This window comes from Amphibalanus amphitrite, unplaced genomic scaffold, assembly GCF_019059575.1.
Source record: "Amphibalanus amphitrite isolate SeventyFive unplaced genomic scaffold, NRLGWU_Aamphi_draft 000480F_arrow, whole genome shotgun sequence".
Taxonomy (NCBI): domain Eukaryota; kingdom Metazoa; phylum Arthropoda; class Thecostraca; order Balanomorpha; family Balanidae; genus Amphibalanus; species Amphibalanus amphitrite.
The window spans coordinates 194,703-221,003 of record NW_024881974.1 but is presented as its reverse complement, the minus strand read 5'-3'; the positions used below and the strand labels follow the sequence as shown (position 1 = coordinate 221,003).

Below are 26,301 nucleotides of genomic sequence, written 5' to 3'. Positions count from 1 at the left end.
GATGCGTTTTTAAAAGTTATACTTTTCGACTAGACTGGGCGGGGACCTCCGTCAATGGCGGGCTGCACCTTTAGCTGAAGCTTTTATCGCGTCTTTGTGCTATGATCTTCGAGTGAATTACTTTACCGTTCATACTGTTTTCTCTTACTAAGAATGCCTACCACGTAGTGAGGCGATTTTTTTTCGCGAAAAATCCGACGGAGATGGCCTGCGGTTGATGGAAAAAGTCGGAATCAGTTACGATCAACTGAATAGGTAATTATGATGGACCCTGTCTTACTTTGAAGGTTAATTTTGTCTAAATTTTCGCTTTAGAAATTATCCAGATTACGTATACCAGAATAAAGTAATCTTGCCATGAATGGCCCGATTTGCTGCTAGTGTCTGCGGAACAAAGTGTGCTTACCTATCATGGGCTCCGGCTCCATGTCATTCCGTGCATTTGTTTTTAGTGTTAAAGCAATGGCTTAAATAAAAAGGAAAAGGGACACACAACTACCGAAGAAGCAACGGGAAGCACGAATCTTTTTCTTCCCTGTTTCTTTGATTATTTCAACAAGAGAACAATTTTGAAGAAACACGAAGACGAAATATGAGCTCAGAGTGTGCATAACAAGCTGAAACTTACATAAAATGTCAGACAGGCCCTAAGTGATCCCGACTGGTGACCCCATGAGCTCTCTGGGACCTATGGTTGGTGCCGTGAGGCCCCGTCGGAGCTCTAGTGTCGTTGGTCGGGAGGGGGGGGGGCAGATTGTGTGGTGTGGTCGGTGGGGGGGGGGGGCGGATTGTGTGGTCTGGTCGGTCGGGAGAGGGGGAGGGGGCGGATTGTGCAGTGTGGTCGGTCGGGAGGGGGCGGATTGTGCAGTGTCGTTGGTCGGGAGGGGGCGGATTGTGTGGTGTGGTCGGTCGGCAAGGGGCGGATTGTGCAGTGTGGTCGGTCGGGAGGGGACTGATTGTGCAGTGTCGTTGGTCGGGAGGGGGCGGATTGTGTGGTATGGTTGGTCGGGAGGGAGGGCCCGGTCGGCGCACTGCCGCACTATATTGTAGTCCGTCGGGAGGCTGCTGCGCGGCCCGCTATCGGCTCCGGCCGCCCGGTCGGGTCGCCGCCGCCGGCCGCAGCTGTGACAGTAGCCCGCCATCGGCTCAGCGGCACCAGTAGCGCACTGACGGCTCAGCGGCTCTGGCGCAGGGCCGACCGCGCTGCGCCGAGATGAGGACCCGTGGGACGTTGCCGGTGCTCGTGGTGTTATGGTGCTCGGCCGCCGCGGTCACCGGGGTCTCGGTGGCCGCCGCAGGGGCCGAGTGGGGTGTCCGGAGTGCCGGCCGAGTGCCGAGTGCCGAGGCGGAGCAGAGTGTCGCGGCGGTGGCCAGCGTGTGGCCGGTGTGTCCCTATAACGCCTCCGTGCCGCTGGAGCAGCTCCTCAAACAGGTGAGCTGTGACCTCAGCCGCTGGAGCAGCTCCTCAAACAGGTGAGCTGTGACCTCAGCCGCTGGAGCAGCTCCTCAAACAGGTGAGCTGTGTGACGTCAGCCGCTGGAGCAGCTCCTCAAACAGGTGAGCTGTGACCTCAGCCGCTGGAGCAGCTCCTCAAACAGGTGAGCTGTGACCTCAGCCGCTGGAGCAGCTCCTCAAACAGGTGAGCTGTGACCTCAGCCGCTGGAGCAGCTCCTCAAACAGGTGAGCTGTGACCTCAGCCGCTGGAGCAGCTCCTCAAACAGGTGAGCTGTGACCTCAGCCGCTGGAGCAGCTCCTCAAACAGGTGAGCTGTGACCTCAGCCGCTGGAGCAGCTCCTCAAACAGGTGAGCTGTGACCTCAGCCGCTGGAGCAGCTCCTCAAACAGGTGAGCTGTGACCTCAGCCGCTGGAGCAGCTCCTCAAACAGGTGAGCTGTGACCTCAGCCGCTGGAGCAGCTCCTCAAACAGGTGAGCTGTGACCTCAGCCGCTGGAGCAGCTCCTCAAACAGGTGAGCTGTGACCTCAGCCGCTGGAGCAGCTCCTCAAACAGGTGAGCTGTGACCTCAGCCGCTGGAGCAGCTCCTCAAACAGGTGAGCTGTGACCTCAGCCGCTGGAGCAGCTCCTCAAACAGGTGAGCTGTGACCTCAGCCGCTGGAGCAGCTCCTCAAACAGGTGAGCTGTGACCTCAGCCGCTGGAGCAGCTCCTCAAACAGGTGAGCTGTGACCTCAGCCGCTGGAGCAGCTCCTCAAACAGGTGAGCTGTGACCTCAGCCGCTGGAGCAGCTCCTCAAACAGGTGAGCTGTGACCTCAGCCGCTGGAGCAGCTCCTCAAACAGGTGAGCTGTGACCTCAGCCGCTGGAGCAGCTCCTCAAACAGGTGAGCTGTGACCTCAGCCGCTGGAGCAGCTCCTCAAACAGGTGAGCTGTGACCTCAGCCGTTGGAGCAGCTCCTCAAACAGGTGAGCTGTGACCTCAGCCGCTGGAGCAGCTCCTCAAACAGGTGAGCTGTGACCTCAGCCGCTGGAGCAGCTCCTCAAACAGGTGAGCTGTGACCTCAGCCGCTGGAGCAGCTCCTCAAACAGGTGAGCTGTGACCTCAGCCGCTGGAGAAGCTCCTCAAACAGGTGAGCTGTGACCTCAGCCGCTGGAGCAGCTCCTCAAACAGGTGAGCTGTGACCTCAGCCGCTGGAGCAGCTCCTCAAACAGGTGAGCTGTGACCTCAGCCGGTGAGATGTGTGACGTCAGCTGGGTGAGATGTGTGACGTCAGCCGGTGAGATGTGTGACGTCAGCCGGGTGAGGTGACGTCAGTCGGAGAATCGCTGCTATCACTGAAATGGACGGTTTCAGCCATGCAAGCATTTCATAGTTGAGGATGAGGCTAAATAACGTCATGAAGAGATGATTTGCATTTTTTTTTTCGGCAATACTTTTGAGTGGTAGGTACAATATACTCGTGTCGTGTAATGATATTGCCAATTTAGGTACTTGATGGTGAGGCACTGACTGACATGACCTCAAATGACCTTCATGAAAAATTCGAGACGGGTTTCCGAGTTGTTAGGACTCGGTAGTTGATATCTTATCTAGGTTGCATCCCCTGCAAAAAAAGATGCTGCGTTGACTGGCACTGAGAGCATTGCGACGCTGTGACATTTTAGACAGTATAGACGTTTAATTATGACTTCATAGGCCAGTGACATGACTCTAACCATCACCAGACCTATTGGCTTTCTACATACATACCGAGGGGGGTTGGTACGACCCCCCTCGTCGTTTCGCCCCTTATAGAGCTATAAGCCTCGCGGAAAAGACTGAGCTTGCGCCGTTACGAGACGCAGCGATTGGTACCCAATTTCGCAGGCCAAATGGTGACCTCTGGGGTCAGATCAAGTGCCCAAGTCGCTGGTTTGGTTTTGGTACATTACTTCGCAAAAATGGCCACAGAGCTGCGATTTTGGCGTCATCGTGCTCGCCTAGCTAAGGCGCGTCGAATAGTATATTTTTGTTTGAGTTAGGTTAACAAAATTAAGGTATTGACTTCGAGTCGAAGTCAGGTCAGAGCCCCTCAGGTCACGAAGTTGTTCGAAGGAGGTCATATTGCATATCATTCGATTCGCGGCTGGTCTTCCCGAGAGTCCATTGGTGCCTTTCCCAACTTTCTGGCTCAATTTGATCGGGAGTTATTGACAAAAAAAACTTCGAGGACCCTAGTGACGTCATTTTTGACGTCACGCAAGGTCAACAATGTAACAATGAAGCACCAGACCTAGCAAGGTGTGCATGAAATCACGATTCCATCTGCTTGAGATAGTTAAACCCTCGCATGTGTAGGGGGGAGGGAGTCGGATGGACCCCCATGGTTTTTCGCAAATAACTCGCGCAAAAAGCGGCCGATCACAACGACACTTTCAGTAGGGTAGTGTGGGGTAATTTGAACATATTTTTACGTCTTCTCCGTTGTACCAAATTCCAACTCAACCCTGGATGAAGAAAAACTTTCAGTAGCACATGTGTCACTTGCTTTCACCATGCAAACCTCATTTTTGGACGAGCCGAGCATACCTTGAATAGCATAGCATCACTTCTCCACCAAGTCACGGTGTGTTCAAATTGCCCCACCGTGGGGTAATTTGAACATACTGCCTTTACCTGCCATAAAAACGATAGTCTCGCCAGCACCGATGTTGTTTGACCCATAAACGAATAGGCAGAGCAATTCTAAACATACCATCATTTGAAAAATCAACACAACAACAAAAATAAGAGTTGCAGAGTATCAATATCTGCACGCTGCACACCGGTCAGTTGACAGAATTCGCCTCTCTTCAATTAACAGAACGTCTATCATCTCCGTTCGATAAAAACTCTACCAAACCTTACTTCATCTGTTATAGTGGTGCCAATCGGAACCTGGACATTCGGAGTTCCGATTCTTTACAATGTCCAATTCGGAATTGATTGCACAAAGGTATAGTAGTCTGGACAACGTTGGACGATGGCCTGCCACACTTAAGCATTTTTATCAAGTAATCGTGCGTAGCATTGATTGGCGAATGGAAAGCTTGTTAAGCTCTCAATATAATGAACACTTTTCGGCTGTTAAAATTACATGATAAGCAATATAAATGACGGTTTTGAGTGTTGATAGCTGCATAATTTTCGGACATATTTGGACAAATAGTTGACTTTAACATTTTTGGACGGAAAATCAACGAAAATGCCGGATATTAGACGGATATTAGACGTATTTTTTTTTTTTTTAAACTGGCACCACTTATCTGCTACTGCTTTAGGTCGAAAATATTGGCAAAAAAAAAACTGGGAGCGTTGTTTTTTTCGGAGCTATCCCTGTCTTCATTGAAATTCTCACACTATGTTCAAATTACCCCACGCTAAAAGTTATTTTGCCATTTTTAAAAACAGGGTTCAAAAGCAAATTTCTTGGATTTAAGGCACTGACTAGGTCATTGTACAACAAAATCCGTTGCGTATTAGGCGCTAGCAATGCAAAATTTTGCGCTGCAATGAAGTTGCAATGACGTGTTGTTAGGCGTTTATCCTTGCGAAATTGATTTTTTACACTGTGCGTCAACATCTTCATTCCCTGAAACTTTAAACCTCGTTCATATGATAGCCCTTTTAGTTACGATAATTTCTCTCCTTGGTCTTATTGTCATCCCACTTATGGATTTTCCGTAATTTTGTGTTATTCACACTATGTTCAAATTGCCCCACATGTTCAAATTACCCCACCCTACCCTACCCTCGAGTTGATCAATTTTACACCTACTCTGAAAATTTCAGGACCCTGACCCAAGTGACCTTTGACCTGTGACCTCTTTTCCGAGACAATGTTTGGCCGGAATCGCGATTCGGCGTACATGACCTGACCTGGAAGGTCAGCCAATGACCTAGGACCTTAAAAATGAGTATCATCGGCCTTCTCTCGTCACGGGCAGCACGCTCGCTTTTTCCGCGAAGCTCTAGCTCTAGCTCCATCAGGGACCAAACGGCAAGGGGGGGGGCAAAACAATAGACCCCCCATTACGCTCGCGGCTGGCAAAACACCAATACGAGCGAAGGATTAACTCTTGCGGACCGGGGGAGGCGTTTTTCGCCCCTCTGGCGAATATTTGCGATAGCTCCCGAACGCTTAGGGATAGGAAAGCGAAACTTTCAGTACCTTTTCTCCCATCAATTTGACATCTTCTGAAGTAAAAAATTTGAACCTGGCCCCTTGATGACGTCACAGGGTCGATTTTTTCTAGACCCTTGCACGGCAAACTTCGGCGTCACAGACGCGAACTTCAAATAACTGCTAAAAATAGAGTTTTAGAGATAAAGACAAATTATGAGCACGGTCGGTTGTGTAGCATTTGACCTAGACAAAAATGGAAAAATATTTTTGGTGACCTGAGGTCAGGGGTCAGGTCAAAGACCCTGAAATGTGGTTTTAGTTTTTCGCAAATAACTTCGACAAAAATGGCCCTAGAGCTACGGCAGTGGTACCATCGCATTTGCCTTATCAAGCCGCGTCGAATGATATATATATATATATATATATATATATATATATATATATATATATATATATATATATATATATATATATATATATATATATATATAGAGAACAGACTCGTTTGTGACGTTTCGATATATGTATATGCTTATATCTTCGTCAGAATAATAAATCGGCGTATCGTTCACACTTTTCGACAATAATGGCACACAAACACGATAAAGATGGGTACAAAAACACTAAAAACACGTAGCAAAATAATCACATCTAATTTCACTTTGTCCTTTCATTTGCAGGATCCAATATTTCTATGTGCCTCCAGCAACTGGATCCATACTATAATTCGACAGAATAAAGAGCAGACGGCGAAAGCAATGCAGAATACCCATTAACTGGGCTTGACGTTTGTACACAACTAATAATTTGCAACACCTGAAGTGGAAGAGATGCACTTGGGTTAGACCTTCCCACCTACCCTTCCTTTCGGACATTTTCTCCTTCACTTTCCCTTAGTGTTCCCAGAAGTCCCACCCACCTCATCTCTCTAAATTTCCTACGGTCCTCTGAGTTCCCCCATGTCCTTTCCAGACCGATTATTCTAAAGTCGCCCTCTTTGTGCCCCCCTCCTGAGAAGTGGCGGTTCACGGGAATCCTGCCCTCCCTCCTACACCGTATTGATGAAAGGTGGTTCTGGGTACGCGTGTATATTGTATCGCCTGTTTGTCCTACATATACTACCTTTTCACACTTATTGCACCAGACACCATACACCAGGTTAGATGACCTACACCCTATGGTTTTGTCATAGTGTACGGGCCCTCCCACTCCTGGTATTGAGTCACCCTCATAAAACACCTGACAGATTGCACAGTCCCTCCCGCAGTCCTGCCTCCCTTGGGTTGTAAGTGCCCTCCTCGTCTTGCCATGTACCAAAAGGTCTTTTAGATTCCTTCCACGCTTATACGCCACCATCGGGTATCAGGCCTGATAATCACGTAACAGCGCGGTGCTCAAACAATTGAGGTGGCTGCTAATCTTTCGACTGTGACCTATACGGCTTCACACTGACAACTGTGACAACACAGAGATCATAGATATGATACTGAACTGCGCGGAGGCATTTATCACCCACTCAACTTCTGAACAGAGATAAATACTGAGGGAAAAGACGTCACCTAATCATCCTCCGCGACAACTGACAAACCCGTCCCTGACCCGGAGTAGGCGGGCCTCCCACGCAGACTGCCTGATCGGGATAACTGAGGATGAAATGAGACATAAAGCCTAACATGTATGCAGAGTGTAGACTGTAGAGTGTAGGTAGACCATCGCGTGTTTATGTTTGCGTGGGTTACGGGTGAAGTCCTTTCCGTTAAAGGAACCCTCCCGGCTCCCAGTTCCCACTTTCAAAAAAGTTAACGAATCGGCATACAAGTGGTGTTGCATGGTTCAGGGTGAGCAAAATGAATATCTACCAAGTTTCATTGAAAAATATTAGCCGGTTTTTAGCTACCTATCAGACAATTACTTTTGTTTATTTTTCAAAACCTTCGCTGTTCCTACGACGTCATTTGGAAGCAAAAATTTGGTATCTTGAGAGTGCGGCAGATGTTCCCGGCAAAAAGCATATACCACCACCGCTTGACAAAGATGTAAATATAAGATTTTAAAATCGCTAGAACTGCGCTGACGTCACAAATTTAGAGGGGGCATTCAAATGCATTAGCCTCTCTGAATCCGAAGTGCTGCAACTTTGAAATTAAATATCTCCAAATTAAAGCCTTTCTCGATGTTGTCAGTGCCCCAGCCGCCAGGTGCAAGCCAGGGACCCCAATTTGGGTATCTCAGCTCAAAACTAATGTCAACGTGGAATGGAACGGATTCGGTTTTTGGCGAATAACTTCGCAAAACATGATCGCAGACCCGCGATTTTGACAGCATCGTGTTCGCCTTGCTCAGGCGCGTCGAATGATATAGTTTTGGCGTCAGGTATGCCTGAGCCTGTGCCAACAACACAGGAACTCAACGACGAGCTCCTGAGGATAACTCCCAGCGACTCCAGTGACCAGACAGGCTCGCCGCGCCCCAACCTGCTGGCCGGTTACGCAGAGTTGTTGGCAGAACTGAAAGCGGTATCGAGGTGCGACGAGAGCGATGACGGGGAGAGGCCGAGTGACTGAAGGGGCGGGATCGGGCTGTGTGTGTGTGTGGGTAATGCAATGCGCGTGTGAATGGGCTGTATGCTTCGCCCATGTATAACGATGTTCGCCTGACGATTCAATGTAATTTGCAAGTGTCTCTAAATAAATCGGTACTGGGTTTTGGCGTGGGTGAGGTCAACTTTAGGTGTTAATCTCTGATCACGGTCAGGTCGGAGCCCCCCCAGGTCACGAACTTGGTCGCAGGAGGTCATGTTGCATATCGTTCGATTCGGTTGGTCTTCCCGAGTCCATTGGTGGCTTTTCCGACTCGCTAGCTCAATTTGATAAGGAGTTATTGACCGAAAACTCTTACAATCCTAGTGACGTCATAAATTATGTCACGCAAGGTCAACAATGCAAAAGTGAAGCATCGAAACTTGCAAGGACTGCATAAAATCACGGTTCCGTGCGGTTCAGATAGTATGAGATCGTTATCGGCGCCAAAATAGCAGTTTTCATTTTTCCCCATTGACTTATAATGTCACGAAAATGACTTGACCTCATATGACCCTCACGAGATATCCGAGATAAGCAAATTGTTAGACTCCTAATTGATACTAGGTCCTGAAAGTTCAATTTCCCTGTGAAAGCTCCTCTGGCAGTAAGGGCGTTGCGAAGTTGCGACTTCTGAAGACCGTGCAGAGGTTCACTTATGACGTCATAGGTCAGTGACCGACCTGACCCGAAAATTCGGTTGATGTCAGAAGATCCGGCTTGAATCAAAGGTCAGGTATGCCAGGTTTCAGCTCTCTATCGCCAGCGTGTTTGGAACTATCGCGAAAAAACCTATGACTAGGCGGCACCCAAGATTACTTTACTACTCCGGCACCAGCCCTCCCCCTCGGCCGGCGAGGGTTAAAGAATGAAGAAAAACTACTGTTAACCCGCGCCCTGGTGGGGTCTGTTTATAACGCGACCTGGTGGGGGGGGGGGGGGGGCTATTTTTTGCCCCCCCCCCCCTCGTATCTCCGAAACTACTGGACGGATCCGCAAAATTCAAACGGCGTTCGAAAGGCCTGTCAAATTTGTCGAAGGAAACCAAATTTCATTGACCTCGGGGTCACCGATGACGTCACAGGTCAGGTCAAAGATGAAATGTTTCACCGTTCACGGGTCTGCTAGGGAATGCGCTATAACACCGAGGAAAACGCATTTTGTCGAGAATCAGCGATAGGGCGTCAGTTGCCTAGTAGATATGTTGCCATTAGAGGTCACTGACAATACCAGGTCACGTCACAGGTCAGGTCACCAAGGGTCACAGGTCAGGTCACATGAGCCCAACTTTACTAAGGTTGTGTGATGCATGTTTTATGGCCAATTTTTCATTTCCAACTCAATGGTGTTGGTTATAAGACTATCAGGTACGGCTTAGGTCACTTTCTGGTGAAGTTCAGGTCAAGGTCAGGTCAAGGTCAGGCCAAAAAAGGTCAAATTTTAAAGTTGATAGTTTTGCATAAAATGGGTATTGATTCGATGCAGCTCGTCACGGGGAGTCTAATGGTGGTCTTTGTTTTGCGCTACGGGGTCTAGAATTGCTAAAAATTGAGTTTGAAAATTTGACGTCATCAATTTTGAACAGTTTTTTCGCTATAACTTCGCCAAAAAAGAGGTATCAATCTCAAATTTGGTATGTGGGTGGAAGGCGGTAAGGGCTATCACATATATTCCGGTTTTGCGAAATTCAAAAAAAAACTTTTTGAATTTTTCGATCATTATATCCAAAAAAATTATTTTTTGATTTTTGGGGGTCAAAATCCAAAAATTTCAAAAATCCGAGATAGCAGTTTTGTAGCCCTGTCAATTCTACAGCTTTTATCTCCTTATCATTTTTCTGTATTTGCAAAGCTATAGGCCTGACAGCTCTTCCCGCGAAACCCTTTTTTGGGTCGAAAACGGCAGAACATGACGTCACTCTGACGTCATTTCCGGCCAACATATCATAGCCTTTGGAAAAAATTTTTGGTCACCATGTGTAAAATTGATGTCCAGGAGGGTACTGAAAGTTTGGTGACGATCGGCGCAGCGGTTCTGGAGATATATCGAAAAGTCTGGAGGGGGGGGGGGGGCAAAAAATAGCCCCCCCCACCAGGTCGCGGGTTAATGGGGCTTAGCGAGACTTTGATGCCTTGCTGATAAAATGCCAGTGCATTTACCTGATCTGATATTCAGACTCATTTAAAACTTTTTTTTAAACAGGTCATGCAGTTTTTCCGTTTTGCCCCACCGGTGGGTTAAAACGGGAAATGGCGCGGGGCAATACGGGCTCCGACGAGCCTTTCGCCTAGCTTTACTTTCTTTCTCAGCCTCCTATCTTCTATCTTCTATCTCCAGTCTCCTATAGTACCCGTCCAAGCCATTGAAAATGAAACAGTTTATCTCGGCAAGAATGTACAGATATATTAGTTACACACCATGAGCGTCGAAAGCGCGGGGGGGGGACGGGGACGCGTTTCCCCAGTTGAAGAATCCGGCGCGGGACGTCCCCTCCAAAAGGTAACCCATAAATGTTTTAAAAAGTGACCACTTGCAGCGGTCATTTATAATGGAGCCATGTAAACAGAAATAAGCCTTCTTCAAGAGAATGGGTACCTACTGATGCTGGTCAATAAACTAAGACCGTACACAAATAAGACCTAGCAGGTGCTTACTTACATCCAGAGTGCGCCAGAAAGATCTACCCATCGACAGTATCACTTTATTTCAAAACGGCCTGGCATACGAATGCCAACTTTTGCATACATATCACAAGTTGTTTCAAATTCTGACAGAGTAGCTTATTTTGTATATGTTCGTCTGCTGTCCACACTACGCACCTGAAATGTGAGGACGCCTCGGCGCACATCGGCCGGTCCTTTTCTCCTGGGATCACCACTGGGTGATGGCCCTATTTACTGCACTGCCGCCGCTGATTTGTCGCTGGTCTAAGGACTGCTGGTCGAGACCTAGTCCCGACCCGAGCCCCATGGACTTCTTCAACTGGAATATTCTAGAAAAAAAAAACAGCCTACCGAGCCCCAAAGCAACGCGAATGACCACGGCGCAGCATCGCCTCAGCATGTAGGTGAGGGAGAAAAATAAATGAAAAGACGTTGCGGCGGCTGCGTGCCGTACTTAATGTTCTCTCGTATCGGGTACCTAACCTAGGAAGAAGGTTTCCTAACTATATCTCTCCTTCTCTCTCTCTCTCTCTCTCTCTCTCTCTCTCTCTCTCTCTCTCTCTCTCTCTCTCTCTCTCTCTCTCTCTCTCTCTCTCCCTCTCTTTCTCTCCCTCTCTCTCTCTCTGGCGCCAGCGTCTGACGTCTGACGGCTGCAGCGTTGCTCTGTTGCAGGAGCAGCTGCTGTTCGCCACTCTCTCCGCCGGCTCCGACTTCGACTCGGAGGTCATGTATAGCTACTGCTCCAGCAGCACCGGTGAGCCGCCTGAACCAGATGTGGGTATCGAACTCGCTGACTTGTACTTACTACAAACGAGTAGATGACAGAGCGTATAAGACATTAATAATTACAAAACATAAATGACGTACAAGAGCCGAGTGCATTAGGTAACAGAGTCGCTCCACGTAACATAGAGCATCTATTGATTGAATACCTATTAGCTGATTCGGAATGAAGTACTTTGCTGCAAGTAAGTTTTATGTTGTACCTATTTGGAAAACAATCATATCTGAGTAGACCGATGACATTAGCTGTAACACTAACTGACGCTGTTTTGATTTCAGTATTCTACGAAGGAGACATATTTTTGGACGGGGTAAGTATTACTAACTAACTGATAAGTCTGAAATCATCACCAAAGTCGATGGGTATACCTGAATAATAAGCAGTTTAATAGCGACAACTAAAGTGTGCAAACATAAGTCTTCCAGTTTCTATGAATAGCTGGCTTGCTGCACATGGACAAAGCAATATCAATGTTGTTAAAATTGATTGTTCTGAATTATTGGCTACGTTCTTCATCATTATCCATAGGTATCTAGCGACTCATTCTGATAGGATGACACGTCTGTCGCGTTGCGGCGTGCGCGTGATAATGTCGCTTCCGAAGCAAATGCTTAGACGTCCAAAATTATCATCATTATGCAACATCCCTCGCCCATGTAGGGGGGGGGGGTTGGTGCAACCCCCCGCCCTGAGGTTTTTCTTAGCTACACGCCGAACCGTTTCAGATAGCCTGCTCAAATTTTCAGTACCCTCTGGGGCATCCTTTGCGCAACTTTTGGTATTTTTTGTCAAGGTCATGTCAGGTCACGGAGTTATGACGTCATAAAGGGAACAACCTCCGGCCAGATTTACGCTAAATTGGAGATTGCTTCACATTGGTATAAATGCCGACTGACCTGACACACTGATGAATTGTTTTAGAATCACAACTGGCTGATTTGACATTGGCACAATGTCCGTTGACATTTTGAAGGTTACTAAAGGTCAAGGTAAGGTCAGTGACCTCGGTTGACCTGCAATGACTTCTTGCACTTGTATGCCTTTTCGGGGTATTTTGATGCCCTGAATTCGAATTTGCTATCCATTTCAGGCATCGTCGGTTGTTTCTTGTAGTTCATTTTGGGTCAGGGTCAGGTCAGTGACGTCACACGCCTGACGTGACCCAATGCACAAATGACCTTGCAGACTTCCGATGCTCCCAACGCATCATTTTTAGAGTTATGACATCGAAATACACACCAAACGATAGAGAATTGATCAAGGATCACGATAGTGAAGGTTTCAAGTCGATATCTCTTACCGTTTTGCCGCAATCGGCGCGGAAATATGAAAAAAGTTAGTTTTTTCCGAAAATATGACCTTTGACCGGTCATAAGTAGGTCAAATGTTGACCTAGGACCAAAAAAATATACCACCAATCGCGAGATCTCGTTGAGAGCAATCCGTTGGTCTTTTCCGCCTAAGCTTTACGACGCTCCGTTTTCAAACGCCAGGGGGGGTCGCACCAACCCCCCCCCCCTGCACGGGCGAAGGTGGCAAAACACCGTTTACGGGCGAGGGATATACTTGCACTCAGTTCACTTTAAATGTAAACTTGTAGACACCGGTACCTTAGGTAAGTACCTACGTACACATTTCAGAATTGGGTTCTACAAATGTCTAATACTATGGAAAGCTTACCTACTTCGTGATATTTTAATGATAAGATTATGACTTAACCCGCGCCCCGTTGGGCTCTGCCGAGCAGCGCGCCCGGTTGGGGGGGCCATTTTGCCCCCCCCCCCCTAAGATCTCGAGAACCACGCAACATAGCGACAAGCGGTAAACGGCGTTGGATAGCCCCAACGGGGAGTTACCTTGTGACCGAATTTTATTGACCTAGGTCAAACCGATGACGTCACAGGTCAGGTCAAAGGTCCAATTTTAACCGTTTACAGGCATTTCAAGAAATGCGTTGTAAAATCGAGTAAAATGCATTTCATTGCAAATCATCGATGGGGAAATGTTCTTCAAACACATATTTTGCTATTTGAGGTCGCTGATACCAGGTCAGGTCACAGAGGTCAGGTCACGGGGGGGTCACAATATGAAAGTGTCGTGTGATACACGTTTTATGGTCCATTTTACATGACAAATGCGATTATGTGGGTCAGGCAACCTTTGGGGCCAGCTTAGGTCACGTTTTGGTCAAGGTCAGGTCAAGGTCAGGTGAAGGTTAGGTCAAATTAGGTCGAATTTCAAAGCTAATATTTTTGCATAAAATGGGTATTGACTATTGAATCGATGCAGCTCGTCACGGGGAGTCTAATGGTGGTCTTTGTTTTGCCGGACGTGGTCTAGAATCGCTAAAAATTGAGTTCAAAAATTTGACGTCATCATTTTTGAAAAGTTTTTTTTTCGCTATAACTTGGCCAAAAAACGAGATATCGATCTGAAATTTGGTATTTATATAGAAGAGCGCTGGGACTATCACATATATTCCGGGTTTTTCGAAATTCGGAAAAGTTTTGGATTTTTTTCTAGTTTTTCTAAAACAAATCAATATTTTTAATTTTTTTGTCAAAAACCAAAAACTTTGAAAATCCGAGATAGCAGTTTTGTAGCGCCGCTTTTTGTCTACTAGACCATATAAAGAACTTTAAAATTGCTTGATAACTGTAGATTTGGTGAGCGTTTCAAGATTGCATGTTTTTTGCTCATTTCTGCTCGAACATGACCTCAGTTTGACCTCAATAACTCCTGACCTAAGGTGACCTAAGACTTGAAATTTGGTGTGAAGGTGTCAAATTGATGGCCGGGAAGGTGCTGAAAATTTGGCGGCGCTGCGCGCCGCCGTTTTCTTGCTATTCAGGAAAAACCACAGGGGGGGCCAAAATGGCCCCCCAACGGGGCGAGGGAATAGATACGATGCCATTCATGAGCAATACCACCCACCTGTATCAGTCCTGCATTGCCCGGCCCGTCACCGGTTTGCCCTGTGCGCAGCTGCAGCCGTGGAGCCCTGCCGTCCAGCCGTGGAGCCCAGCCGTCCAGCCGGCCCCCGGAGCCGACCTCCGCTACGTGTACGACGGCGTGGAGCGGTGGCAGGACGGCGTCATCCCTTACGTCATCAACATGAGTGAGTAGCAGGGTTGTATACGACTCAGTCAATAGCAATCAATTCAATCACGACAAATTTGGGAAACCAATCAAATCAATCAAGTCAGAGCAGTTTTCGGGAATTGATTCAATCGACTCAAACGCGACAATGAAAGGAATCAATCAACTCAATCAAACGACTCAAACCAAGACATACATTAGGTTTTTTGCCCACCAACTTGGAAAAGTGTCCATAGCAGTCTGGTGTACCTACCTACCTACCTACCTACAGAAGAAACATAAAAATATTGTCATTTAAAATTATAAATTGCCATGCCATTCAAAGTTTATATGTACCTAATAAGGAAGGATACCTAGTGATGGACAGGTGGATCATGATATTGAGGTTCAATGGGTAGAATTGGAGCAGAAGTTTCATTTAATGGGTGCAAAATAACCCAGTAGTTGACTTGCCCCTTAACCCAAATCACCACCTTTCACCTAAAAGTTGTCAATTTAATTTTGGCCATATTCCAACTCCATTTACACTAAATATCAGATATTGCAGTTGAAAGTTGACTGCTCGGATTTTGGCAGTGTTCGTGATTTGGCCATTTACCCTACACCATGTCTATTTCAATGGATTATATGCATCAATAACATATTAACCATAGGGAAATAGAAATAAATATCTTACCTGTATGTGACGGTTTTGGTTAGACAGAGACTGACGGGCAGCCTGAAAAATCTTTCCACACAATGTGCATTTGAGACGTGGGATGTTGTCAGATTGGGAAGGAAGAGATTTGAAGTATTTAGCGGTCCACGACTCTGGACGTGGCATGTCAATGTTAGGTACCTATGTGAAGAATTCAAAACATTTGTGTTTGAATTTTATTGCAATACAATTTGAAACTGTTAGGACTGGGGGATAGGGATGAGGGTTAAAAAATATATTTAAAAGGAAATGGAGAGGACAGGAACTCTGGAACCACAGTATAAGTTAAGGACAAAGGAAGTGGGAACGAGGAAAATTAAAACGCGAAAACGGGGACGACGGTGAAAACAGGGCGCCTTGGGCGATTTGACCAAGGTTGGTGAAATTTACACGTGACGTTTAGCATGTAGAAGACCCACGAAGGGGGAGCACTTCCAAATGTCACGTGACTAATATGCCCTCCGGCGCCCTGTTTTCACCGGCGTCCGAAAACGGCACGGTGCGACTGCATGAAAACGTTTTGCCAATAAGTATGCTAAGCTTTTATAAATCCTTCTTCTACGTCTTTTGATTTTTTGGTAAGATGACGTCATTGATTATCATGTAGTATGGTAGATCATCATAAAATAAATCGGTTATACAACACCAATTTCGTTTTAGTTATTATTTTATTTGAAATAAAACCACTTAATAATATTCGGTAAAATATTTCAAGGAAAATGAAATATATTAAATATGTTATGCTTAGGCTCTCAGGAGAAAAGGATCAACAAACGTTCTGCTGCAAATTAAACAATGCAGCAAATTAGCTATTAATTAGGCACGTAAACGTAAATAGCGAGACGAAAACGGCGCTTTTGTTTCAGTTATTTTTGTAGGGGTTTCAGATATTTATGGAGTTCAGTGGGTTGTTTCTGAGATGTGGAGATGTGAATTATTAATTAATCACACTTTATTAGTATATAGGGCCTTGCACTTTATCATCTGGATTAGAAAAAACGTTTCCTGCTGAGTGCAGAAAGGTAGGTAGGTGCATCGCCAGGTTCTATCACCAGGATTGGTGCAGTTATTGCAGTTGAAAGTCAAAGTTGGCTGTTCATGTTTAGGCCCTGTTCTTTATTTGGCCATCTACCCCATATTGCAGTTGTGATGACAAGCAGTTTTCAGTTGTGATGACAAGCAGTTTTCAGTGTAGTTTTGTGATCTTTGATGTCATCAATTGGTGTCATTATTTTTCGTCAACTAAAAGTTATTTGAACTCTCCTTTCAATCGACTCAATCATACGAGTCACTCTAATTTTCAGGAATCAAATCAGTCAACCAGTCGCTAAAGTCAAACGAGTCAGTCAACCAGTCATCTCGAAAAGTCAATCGACTCAATCCAATCAACTCAAAATACGCGTTGAAACAAATCAATCAATTCAATCGACTTGATTGGTATACAACCCTGGTGAGTAGACGACCGTACGTCATCAACATGTGTGAGTTGGCACCGCCGGCCGTAGTACGTACATAGGGGAAAGTGGGGTAAGACGGGCACCTTAACTTTGGAGCCATTTTTCGGCCGGTTAGAAACATCATAGAAACGGGAAACTGAGTGAAAACCCTTTTTCACTCAGTTTCAGTTTTTTTACATTTTACTTCCATTTGCCAGAAGATGAGACTTAGACCTGATTCAACAAATAAACTGCAGCTATTTTTGCAAAACCTTGCAAAAACCCTCTTGCCCCACCCCATGGGGTAAGACGGTCACATGGGTAGGGCAAGACGGCCAGCTTCTTTCACCGACCAGCACAGTTCGCAACAAATGCCCGAGATTAGCCGCATTGATACAGTCGCTCGTTGGTCTCAAGTGCTTCGGAAATGGCAGTATACGAGATTCGTGGAATCGTGCAGAAGGCATATGCTCGCATACAGGCCCTAGTTCAGAAGCCATGTAGAACCGTTTCTCACATTCATTATTCGAGAATAAACTGTGCCGAAGGAATATTGCTGACATGTATATGAGCATCAGAATCGAACATATTATGATTAGAAATGCTTCTTTTTTTACTACAGCAACAAAAAAATTTTCACCATTACAGACCCATTGGATTCATAGTTGCCCGTCTTACCCCAAACTCAATGTCAGAAGTTCAGCACGATTTTTCTCTGTGGACAATTTGATGCAGACAAAGCAAATCCGCGGTAAATGAACGCTGGTGGCATATGAGTGTACCACAAGTGATTGCGAGTTTTTAACTCTATAGTCCTGAGGCCTCTTGCACCAAACTACCTAGCTAGGTAAAATCGAAAAACCGGTTTCAGAATAAGCTAATCTCACGGTGGTAAATTTGTTTGCAATGGCCCAATACATAATCCTACATGTGCTTGCTAAATTTTGCACGCAAATTGTTACATTTGAGACTTGGACTTGGTATACGATGCAAAATAATCCAAGCATTGGTGCAAGAGGATTTTGGTGCAAGAGGCCTCTGCACATAAAAGCTTGCACAATACATTATGGAGGTTTTCAATGAAATGAGTGTTTTAAAGAAGTCAAAATAAAAGATTATCGACTGATCACAAAGTCACCAGACTTCAATGGTGGTGTGTAGTGAGAAAGACAGTTCTGGTCCTAATTGTTTTCGCTCGTAGCGCTATTGGTTTGGTCTGCAGAAGGGGTGCCCGTCTTACCTACCCTGACCGTCTTACCCCACATTCCCCTACGTCATCAACGTGTGTGAGTAGAGAGCAGACACCGCCGGCCCTGGGACAGGGAGGGAGTGGACAGGGGGGGGGCTTTTGAAAACATTTTTGGTCACAATGTATAAAATTGATGTCCGGGAGGGTACTGAAAGTTTGGTGACGATCGGCGCAGCGGTTCTGGAGATATATCGAAAAGTCTGGAGGGGGGGGGGCAAAAAATAGCCCCCCCCCACCAGGTCGCGGGTTAATGCGGAGTGATCAAAAGAAGATGTCAGTAGCTAAAGTTGCAGCTGCAAGGGTGACGATACATATAAGCTACATTCAAAGTTTCATTGTAGTCTGGTAAATCGTTCCTAAGCTTCAGAAGCAGAACATACCCATGACTGAAACCCCACATTACTTCTGCTGTGGACTGTACGTATACGTCGAGCCCCGCTGCCTCCCACCTGGCAGCTCCTGTAGTGCCCCAGTCTGCAGCTGTATATGACGAGTCCCACTGATTGCCCGCCGTCAGCCCGCAATGTGGAGACCACCGAGTGACCCACTGACTCCCCGGCCCTCGCCCGTCAGCCCGATTGACCCACTACCTCCCCGGCCACCCCTCATCAGCGCGCAATGTGGAGACTCCCGAGTGAGTCACTGCCCCCCCCCCCTCCCCGGCCCTCGACCGTTAGCGCGCAATGTGGAGACCACCGAGTACCTGATGGAGCTGCTGGAGAACGAGACGGCCACCGCGTACCGGCCGCGCTGCGTCCACTTCCGGCCGTACCAGCCGGGTGACACGGATCACGTGTTCATCACCGACCAGTACCCGTGCAGCTTCTCGGCGGTGGGCCGCCGCGGCGGCCGCCAGATCCTCAACATGGGCGACAACCTCAGCGGAAAGCTCGGCCAGATCCTCCACCTGCTCATGCACGTGCTCGGTGAGTCGCCGCCGCCGCAGCAAAGGCCGAGATTTTTTGATAAATTTAGTCAGTAACTTTTGAATGGGAAGATTCAGAAAGACAAATCCCCCTCCCCCCCTAAGAAGAGCTTGTTGCGTTGGCCCTGCCTGCTGCCATCTGCCTTTTGATCTCCCAATTTTTTAGCTATGGCAGAATTTAGAGTCCGAAGTTTAAGGTACGCGCATAGCCGCGCACGGCCGGCTTGCAAAAAAGGCGCATTGAAATTTTCTCCTATATAAACGTATAATGAAGCGGATGCACACTGGGCGTGTTCAAACACACCCGGCCGGGCCGTATCGGGTTAATATTAATCGTTTGCACGACGGGCTATCTCGCGAATGCATCTAATTTGACCCGAAATCTGCACCAAATCTCATTTACAATAAATATCTCCACATGAATTTATTTCAGTTTTTAATCGAATACATGTCGAAAGATTTTAAAAATGAGGTACATACCTACCTAAGCATGTGTTTCAACCCAAACTGATAACTTTTTAGATATACTGAACCTAATTTGACAAAATCTGCACATAAAAGCCGTTTTCACGACATGCTATCCGGCGAGTGCACCTAATTTGACCAAACCTGCACCTAATCTCTTTTACAGCAAATATCTTTATTTCATGAATTTATTTCCGTGTTTTAATCGATGATACGATACTCTCTGATAATATGACAAAGCAGGCATATAAGCAATTAGTGCAACCCTAGCTGATCGCTACTAAGAAACACACTGAACCTAATTTGACAAAATCTGCACCTAATCTGCACCAGATGTGCACCAAATGTGTACCAGATAGCCGTCGTGAAAACGGTTAATGCGCACCAAATATGTACCAAGTAGCCGTCGTGAAAACGGCTATTAAGGAAACGTTTGATTATGTTAGCCCTTATAACGCCTTTCTGGCATAACTGCTCTAACCTTGAACGACATTATACAGGCTTATTTGCACAAAATTTCATTAATACTATAAAAGGCCGTCGTCATGCGACGATCACATTTGCTGGCACTATCCTTACGGTAAGTAAAGTGGTAGGTATGCTGTACCGCAATGCAAGCATTCACAGCGGCACAGCATGGAACATCGGACTGAGCCCTCAACTCTTGAGCAGCTGTAGGGAAAGCAAAGGCCTACTTAGGCCATAATTCAATTAAACATGAATAGTTGCGTGCCTGGTGGCATTATAAACACGCTAACAATTAACATGTATATGTTACGGGTCATATGCTAACTTGGGCAGTATGCAAACTACCCGGGCAGTGTGCATACTACCCGACAGCCCGGGCAGTATGCATACCGCCCGGGTAGTATGCATACTACCCGACCCCTTGGGCAGTATGCATACCGCCCAAAACTTGGGCAGTTTGCATACTGCCCGCTTCTCATCTTGCAGTTGCGTATTCTATGTCCATTTTTAACATATTAATGACTCTCTGAGTAATGTAGTTCATCCGCGATGTCCTTTTGCGCCGTCAAACGTGATTTATCGACTAAAGGATGGAATAAGGGTTGGAATATAAAAATTCAAACTTTTCTTCTCAGAATTTCATTGTTAATTAGCCAACGGCCAACAAGTCACGTTACTCTAAAATGACGCCAGATATAGCGTGACGAGAGTGCCATCACTTGCTGGCTTTGGTTTGGCACATGAACCTGTAGAGGGCTTTACTACAGCTTCAATAGCAAATGCTGCATGAAACTATTTACACGTAAGACGTTACAATTGTGCTGATGGTCGGGATATCAGGTCAGTTCAAGTGACCTTATATCTCAGAAAAAGCTAGTATGCTCGCCATAGCTGTACCGACTCAACATCGCTTTGAAACTTTTAGCGATTGATAAGAGTAAAAGCATGTAATTGTACAAAACCCATATAATATAATTTTGATATAATATCGTTGATCTCAGGTCAGGTCAATTTTGCGTAGTCCCCTTTAGAGGTTGACAGGATAAAGTTGAAAGATGCATTTTTGGATGAAAATAATTTTAAATACTCTCAAACATTGGGTTACAAGTAAACATGACAAGCCGAATCGGAAAATGGCACTTGTGGCCTCTCTTTATGACCATGAGGTCATCTCAGGTCATCAAATGTCTTCAGCAGTTGTTTTACGATAACTTTTAATGGAGACATGTTTGAGCGATGTAAACAACTTAAGATGTGTTCAGGGCGACGACAATGATTGGCTAATAAAGAACAAGACCTTTCATGTCAGGTCATGACCCTGACCTTAGGTCAAATTTTCAAAGTGGCCTTTTAAGTCAAATTAGGTACAGTGCATTCGACGCGTCTCGACAAGAGAAACACGATGCTGGCAAAAACGATTTCGTACCTATCTTGGATCAATAAATATTCTAGGAAAATCGTCGAAACAGCAATTTTAAACATTGTTGCCTTTTTGAGGCTAGACCGTTAAACTTAGGTCAACTTTGAATGCTTATTCCAGAAAGCGAGTTATCGAATGCAGCTTTCTGTGGCGCTGTAGATCTACTAGCTTACGAGTTATGGGCCAGTTTGTTAAGAAAGCCAAATTTGACCTTTTTTAACTCTATTGACCTGATCTTTGACCTGACCTAAAAATGACTGCAGTAGCTTCGTCATGATTTTTTACCCTATTTTGAATGCTGCTTACCGCATCTTACATGTCGCTTACTCCTGTGCCGCTAAGTTGCACAGGAGCCGAGCAGGGTTGTTCAACTCCCCCCCCCCAGCCCGGCACGGCTGGCGCCGAGCACCGCCCCAGCGCGGGTTAAAGCGTCTGTCATAGACATGTATGCGAGCTATTGCATTAACCAGTCTCACGAGCCGCGGTCAGCATATTGCCCGAGTAAACATCTTGCCTGTGAGATGAAAGGTGGGCAGTATGCATACTACCCGGGCAGTATGCAAACTGCCCGGGCGGTATGCATACTGGCTACTGCCCAAGGAGTCGGGTAGTATGCATACTACCCGGGCGGTATGCATACTGCCCGGGCTGTTGGGTTGTTTGCCTACTGCCCGGGTAGTTTGCATACTGCCCAAGTTAGCATATGACCCGTAACACATATACCTATCCATGCATTATAGGTGATTCGAGGTTAACTGAAGCCTGAAATTATCGTGTATGAATACCTATAAAGATAAGTATTATTGATGGATGTTGGATAGTAGGTAGGTGTACGTTTTAATCATTTTACAGATATTAGCGCCTTTTTTGTTTCACAAAGCTTTCGGTTAGAATGTAATACTAAACCGCATTAGCTAACCAAAATGTCCCTCGCCCGACAGGATTTTGGCACGAGAATAACCGGCCCGGCCGAAGTGCCACGATGAGCGTGGCCTACGAGAACGTCTCGGACGGCTACGCCTGCTACTTTCAGGAGTACACGTATGTTCAGCTGGCACCTGCGCGTGTAGTGTGTGCACATATTATGTGAAATGTGGTTTATTATTTTTTTTTTTGCGTGCTACCCTCAGCGCCCGGATAGCATAGCCGATGTCACGGGCATCACTTTCTGAAAATTATTCATGGGGATCTAATGGTTATTTCAAGGAGCCATTCTTATTTCTTACGATGCATTGTCAAAGGGCTTATGTTGAAATACCTGAATTATTGGTAGGTCTCCCGTCTCGTATAAAACAACACATACGTATAAAACAAACCGTTCAATCTCGTTGCTTCCGTGTCTCAAACGTATGGAATTAAGGGGACATTGAGCATTGTGCGGTCGACCGGGATAAGTGCTGCACCCCCCCCCCCTCCCCACCCTGCCCCCACTGAGGGAGGGCCCCCTGCCGTGTCGCCGATTTCAGGGAGTCTCAGTCTGACACGCAGTACCTGCCGTACGACATCTGGAGCATCACACACGCCACCACCAACATGTTGGCTAAGACCCGCGGCGCCCAGACGCTGGTGCCCAGGAACCCCTACATCAACGACACCGTCAAAGGCAGGTGGTCCTCGTGGCGCGTGTATCCATCAGCAGCCTGCGGCGGGGCGGGAGGAGAGGAGGGATATCGAGCCGATGTGCCTGTTTAATGGAGTCTTTAGTACTAGCGAAGTGCCTATCATGTTCCGCTCACGATAGGACATGGATGTGCAGTTTGCGACAGTAACAAGTTAATGAGACCTTTACTCCACAAGAGATCTTTCGGGACGATGGGGTCCGGTTCGGGATCCTGTGGAGTAAAGTTGTTATGTTACGTTCAGCTACCAATTGCGGCTCACGGCGAATCACGCAGAGATGCAAACTCGCGCTACATTAATGTTTCCACGAGAACGCTGTTCTCTGACCTGTGAGCGCCACTGGTACGTGTTTGTGACCACCACTGGTCCGTGTTTGTGACCACCACTGGTCCGTGTTACAGGCTGTGACCGCCACTGGTTCGTGTTACAGGCTGGATCGGCACCCGTAACTCGCTCTCTGACCTGGACATCCACCGGATTCGCTCCTACTACGAGTGTTTCCCGCCGGCGCCTACCGAGGCGCCGCCCACCGACCCGCCCGTGACGACCAGTACCGCGGCTGAGACCACCACTACAGAGCCGACCACCACTACAGAGCCGACCACCACTACAGAGCCGACCACCACTATAGAGCCGACCACCACTACAGAGCCGACCACCACTACAGAGCCGACCACCACTACAGAGCCGACCACCACTACAGAGCCGACCACCACTACTTCAGAGCCGACCACCACTACTTCAGAGCCGACCACCACTACTTCAGAGCCGACCACCACTACAGAGCCTACAACCACTACGGAACCTACTACTTCTACTACGGAACCTACTACAACTACTACGGAACCGACCACTACAACCGAGCCAACAACAACGGCGCTGCCGACGACGCCGTCTCCCTCCGACCTGTGCGCCGGAGCCAGCGGTAAGCAATTCCGAGATCACGATCAACTATCACGCGACATTCTTAGCTGCTTTCGCCAATTTTCTACTTGCGATTCAAGGCACGGTGATTAAAAACGAAACCTGAGTGAGTCATCATCATTCATCAATTGATCGTTAACATTTAATTCATTTTCACTGGGAAGTGGAGCACAATTTAGTTCGCCGTTCAGTGGCCCTGCCGTCACCTGACATATCCCTGACCTGACCTGACCCAGACCTGACCTGACCCCGACCTGACCTGACCCAGACCTGACCTGACCCTGACCTGACTTGACGGAGACCTGCCCCTGACCCAGACCTGACCTGACCTGACCCTAACCTGATCCTGACGTGCCCTAACTCTGCCCTGGTCCTCTGGCCCTGTCCTAACCTTGACGTACCCCTGACCCTGCCCTGCCCTGACCTGACCCTGACCCTGCCCTGACCCCCCCTGTCCGGCAGACGGTGACCTGGTGGCGTTCCCCAGCGACTGTCACATGTTCGTCAAGTGTCTGCCCAGCATCCAGCGCTGGTACCCGTGCTGCTGCGGCCGCGACCACTACACCAACGAGACGCTGGTGTTCCGGCCAGCCGGCCAGCAGTCGGCCGCCGGCTGCGTGCGGCCCCGCGAGGCGCCCTGCTCCACCGAGGGCCAGCCGTCGCGCTGCGACCTGCCCGACGCCGACACGTGTAACGGTGACCGGGTGTTCACCGGCAGACCGCCGCTGACTGGACGCGTCTGAGAGACGGGGACGGGGGCGGCCGGAGCAGTGGGATGGGGGGGGGGGGGAGCTGGAGAGAACAGCGGAGCAGAGGGAGAGGAACGGAGAACATGGCTGCAGTGGGCAAATCATTGAGGGACACAGTCTCACCGATTGTCCGATTGTCGTGGACCATATCATCGCGGCTAAGCTAGCCTGGGGATACCCGAATAAAATTGTCAAAGACCTCCGATGAAGCGCAGAATCTTATTGTCATTTGCCCCGCTAGTGAATATTAATCCATCTTTGTGTAAGTGGAGGCGTCGGCTCCACTGTGACTGCACAGCAAAGAAGCTCCACTTTGTACCAGGGATTTCTAATGCTGCGTGAGCATTCGATGAGTTTAACCGGCACGGCATTTCTCTCATCCTTCAGCTGAGCTGGAGACCGACTGAAGGAATTAAATTCAGATTGGTAGATTCTTATTTCAATGCTGCAATAAATTATCTAAGGTGTATGTACATAATGTTATTTGTTAGGCATCAATAGACGATTTATTTAGTTATTCATATGTATTTGACCTGATACACGCATCATTGGCATAACATATATCATGAAGAGCAGCAGTACCTACCGGCCAACAGTTTGCAGTATCCTGACAGTAGTGTGCTCACGATACCCCCCCCCCCACACACACACATACGCAGACGACTCGTCAAGGTTACAACTCATACACTCACAGGACACTGGTAGAGGACTGCCGGGACTGAGGGAGCCACAGGGGCGCGTACTGCTCCGCCCCGTCATCACTTCTCTCAATATACACATTGCGGCTACTCTAGGAGCCAACACAACGTCACTAGCCACTCCAGCTCTAACGACGCACACGTCTGCGAGTTTACGAACGCACAGTCGGCATGTGCGCCGTGTATGTCCCTGGGTTTCTGATTCGTATCGCCACGGCCCAGCACGACCACCGGCGGCCTCCGTCGCACACGTTAGCGTCCTTTCGCCTGTTTGTGCCCCAGCCGGGGCCACTGGTGCGCACCAACACTCGTCTAGTAGCTACTACAGCGACCGGCGCCCGTCACAGCCTCCCCTAGAGCGCCATCCCGTTCACGGTGACGGAGCCGCCGCCGGCGGGCTCACCGCCGCCGTTTGTGTAGGTGGCAGCACCCTCGGCGCCGTCGTTGTTATAGGTGACGCTGCTATCGCCGCCGCTGTTGGTGTACGAGGTGTTGTGGTCGTCCACACCGTTGGCGTAGGTGGCGTCGCGGTTGGCGTACGTGCGGCTGGCCGGCGGCGACGCCGACCCGGACGAGAAGCTGTCGGCCTCGGCGTAGATGTCCTCCTCGTCGGGCCGTACGGGCAGCGGCCGGTTCTGCATGGGCGCTGCGCCGGCGGCAAACGCGCCGTTGTGCGCGCCGAACCGGCCGCCGTCAGCCAGGTTGGAGAACTTCATGATGGGTACGCTGCGCTCCTCCATCGCCTTCATGCCCTGCACGTTCTCAGAGTTTTTCACCACGTGGGCTCGCCTGAAACAGCCCAGGTCAGTGAGACTTGCGTAACAACGACTTCTGAGCGAGCTGAGGCGTTCTCACAGTCCACACTCCACACATTATAATCGCTCTTCTGAGCTTATCAATAACGAGAAGAGCGAGTAATCCAGGCCAC

General features: G+C 47.9%; 2 protein-coding genes across 3 annotated transcripts in view; one reads left to right on the top strand and one right to left on the bottom strand.

Annotated features, from left to right (window-relative positions):
* The first annotated feature begins 1,139 nt into the window (after positions 1–1,139).
* On the top strand, positions 1,140–25,192 carry LOC122392290 (zinc metalloproteinase nas-15-like). Of its 2 annotated transcripts, XM_043386981.1 has the most exons (10): positions 1,140–1,432; positions 11,512–11,593; positions 11,902–11,933; positions 14,609–14,741; positions 18,782–19,030; positions 22,324–22,423; positions 22,849–22,985; positions 23,433–23,714; positions 23,817–23,927; positions 24,389–24,686. In XM_043386981.1, the coding sequence occupies exons 1-10, from the start codon at positions 1,214–1,216 to the stop codon at positions 24,667–24,669; spliced, it is 1,626 nt and encodes a 541-aa protein (XP_043242916.1). In that variant the 5' UTR covers positions 1,140–1,213; the 3' UTR covers positions 24,670–24,686. The 2 variants fall into 2 exon arrangements, with proteins under 2 accessions (XP_043242916.1, XP_043242915.1); XM_043386980.1 differs by having other exon boundaries at positions 23,433–23,927; positions 24,389–25,192.
* Positions 25,181–26,301, bottom strand: part of LOC122392289 (CUB and sushi domain-containing protein 3-like) — a 56,929-nt gene continuing 55,808 nt past the window's right edge. The window contains exon 18 of the mRNA XM_043386979.1: positions 25,181–26,162. Coding sequence (XP_043242914.1) covers positions 25,727–26,162 — 436 coding nt within the window. The 3' untranslated portion in view covers positions 25,181–25,726. The remainder of the gene's footprint in view (positions 26,163–26,301) is intronic.

Bases quoted from the DNA above. Each gene is read 5' to 3' on its own strand.
- LOC122392290 (XM_043386980.1), top strand. From the start codon at position 1,214: ATGAGGACCCGTGGGACGTTGCCGGTGCTCGTGGTGTTATGGTGCTCG. The intron at 14,742-18,781 runs GTGAGTAGCAGG...CTCGACCGTTAG, and splicing joins CCCTTACGTCATCAACATGA to CGCGCAATGTGGAGACCACC. The intron at 23,928-24,388 runs GTAAGCAATTCC...CCTGTCCGGCAG, and splicing joins CCTGTGCGCCGGAGCCAGCG to ACGGTGACCTGGTGGCGTTC.